At 41.7% G+C, this 2,154-nt stretch overlaps 1 protein-coding gene across 1 annotated transcript; it reads left to right on the forward strand.

Annotated features, from left to right (window-relative positions):
• Positions 1–32: 32 nt before the first annotated feature.
• LOC118426684 lies at positions 33–2,057 on the forward strand. The gene is made up of 3 exons (XM_035836205.1): positions 33–793; positions 1,309–1,443; positions 1,810–2,057. Exons 1-3 carry the CDS (start codon positions 276–278, stop codon positions 1,970–1,972), a joined length of 816 nt encoding a protein of 271 aa, XP_035692098.1. The 5' UTR covers positions 33–275; the 3' UTR covers positions 1,973–2,057.
• The last annotated feature ends 97 nt before the right edge of the window (positions 2,058–2,154 follow it).

Raw genomic sequence — 2,154 nt, forward strand, 5'->3', positions numbered from 1 at the left:
TGTCAGAGTATAGATATGCTGTAAAGCAGAAAGAATGGGAAGGAACAAGTGCTATCAGCAATGATGTAAAAGTGGAAGGAACTAGTGAGCCTGCTGCATGGTTCTACAAGCCAGAATTCAGTACTGAAAGATCCCAGCTTGAGGTAAGCTGCATTGATGGTGATCATCTTCTCACCAGGTGGAGAGCACATTGTGCGAGAGGCAATGTGAAAGGACTGAAAAGGGATGCATGGATCCAAGTAGCCAAGGACAGATCAACAAGCCTTAACATCAGTATGGTTGAAGACATGCTAGATGCTCAAAGTGTTCCCATCGCATGCATATTCTTTAGTAGTGAGGTTCAAGACAAGATGGTGCAGCTGGGTTTTTCTACGGAAGCCCTCTTTGTCAGACATATCAGAGAAGGCCTGATCGTGGCGCATGATCAGCCCGGCATCTCTGCCGCAGAAAGAGCAAACATGCGATTCAGACTAAGATCGTTCCTGATGCATGGAATAAGCTTCCACACCTTTCCACCGCCAGGAAGGTACATATACAGTGCTGCGATAGGATATCCTTGGCAAATCTGGGAGGACACAGTTGCATCAATAGAAGCACACATGATTCTCTACCCGCTCGTAAAACAAGGCAGCTACAACCAGAGGGCATTCTCCAGTTCCCTTTGCGAGCAGTTCTTCAGCGAGATGACAGGGGACGACAAGACAGGGCACTGTGGCACACTGACAGCTGTAGAGCTCACTCGACACTTCGGCACTGTCTGTGAGATACTTGCAACAAGGCTGGATCCACATCGGTTTGTTCATGGCTCATTTATGTAGTTATATACAGTAGAAGTCAGTTAATTGTGCGACAGATTATTGCACACTTCTGTTAATTGCACAGAATCCCAAAAGCCCGTAGTGCTTCAGTCAAGGTAGATAACTTCGCTTTGTTGCACCACCCGGACAATTGCATGAAATATGCTGTCAAATGGGATGTGCAATTAAACAGCTTCTACATGTAGTATAAATTTACATGCAGATGGAGTGATTCTAATTCCCTTTTTTCACATCCTTGTGTTTCACCTTAGAAATGTTATGTTTCAGACATAATCTTCATAAAATGCTGGCTATACAATGATTCTGAATCATTTATTTCTGTCCATGAAGAGAAGAATTGTATTCAGGGTGTAGTTACATCATGAATTGTTTTTTTAACATATCTTCTGCATCTCTTCTTTATATACAGCTAGAAATTGGGTTAGGGAAAAATGAAGAATCCATTATGATTCAAAATTAATATAGCAGTTGTAATCATTTGTTTCTGCAGCAAGTGGGACATGAGAACCAAAAAATCCTCAGTGTACCCAGTCGTGACTGCTGATCCTGAACATGACAGCCCCACCATGGAGATGGAGCCATGCCTTTCTCAAGACAAGAAACACATACGTGAAATCAAACCAAGGTGAGATTTTGCAGCCCAGGAAACCATCCCTCTTACATTCAGAACCTAGGTGTCCCCACTGACTGATAATAGACTATAAAAAGTTTTAAGAACCATTGTAATTAATAGCAGGTACATAACATGTATAGAAGTAGGTTATACAGTCCTCAATCCATTAAAAAGGGTCACTGGCTTGTTCTTTCTTGGATGGAGTGTGGGCCCTTATTATCTGCTTGTTCATTACTGTACATGTATGTCCTGTCCAGAGCCATTGTAATGTTGAGTCCCGGGATCGGCTTGATGGGTTTGTGGCATTAATTTTCTTTTGTTAACTGGCTCAATTCTGACAAAACTAATAAAATCACATTTACACTCTATATTCTGCAGGAATCACATGTTTGACACTCCACGAACAAGGAAAAGCCATCGAAGGCATGGGCAGATTTCAGGACCGAATGAGCCATCCCGAGGAACACGTGGAGTTCGACAGCATCATCGTATTGATGAAAGCAAGATGCTACCATCAACAAGAGCTGGAATCGAAATTTAGGACCTGATATCCATACTACTGTTTAGTTTTTCTTTTCCTATGGTGTTTTACTCTGAGTGTTATCACTTAGCAATGTGCAGTATAACTGGAATGTTTTGATAGTTTCATTTGCTGTGGAACTTCAGAACTTATATCTCAGATCTTTGTAGAATGGGATGAAAATCTGAAATTTTATGTGATGT

This window comes from Branchiostoma floridae, chromosome 11 (assembly GCF_000003815.2).
Source record: "Branchiostoma floridae strain S238N-H82 chromosome 11, Bfl_VNyyK, whole genome shotgun sequence".
NCBI lineage: Eukaryota > Metazoa > Chordata > Leptocardii > Amphioxiformes > Branchiostomatidae > Branchiostoma > Branchiostoma floridae.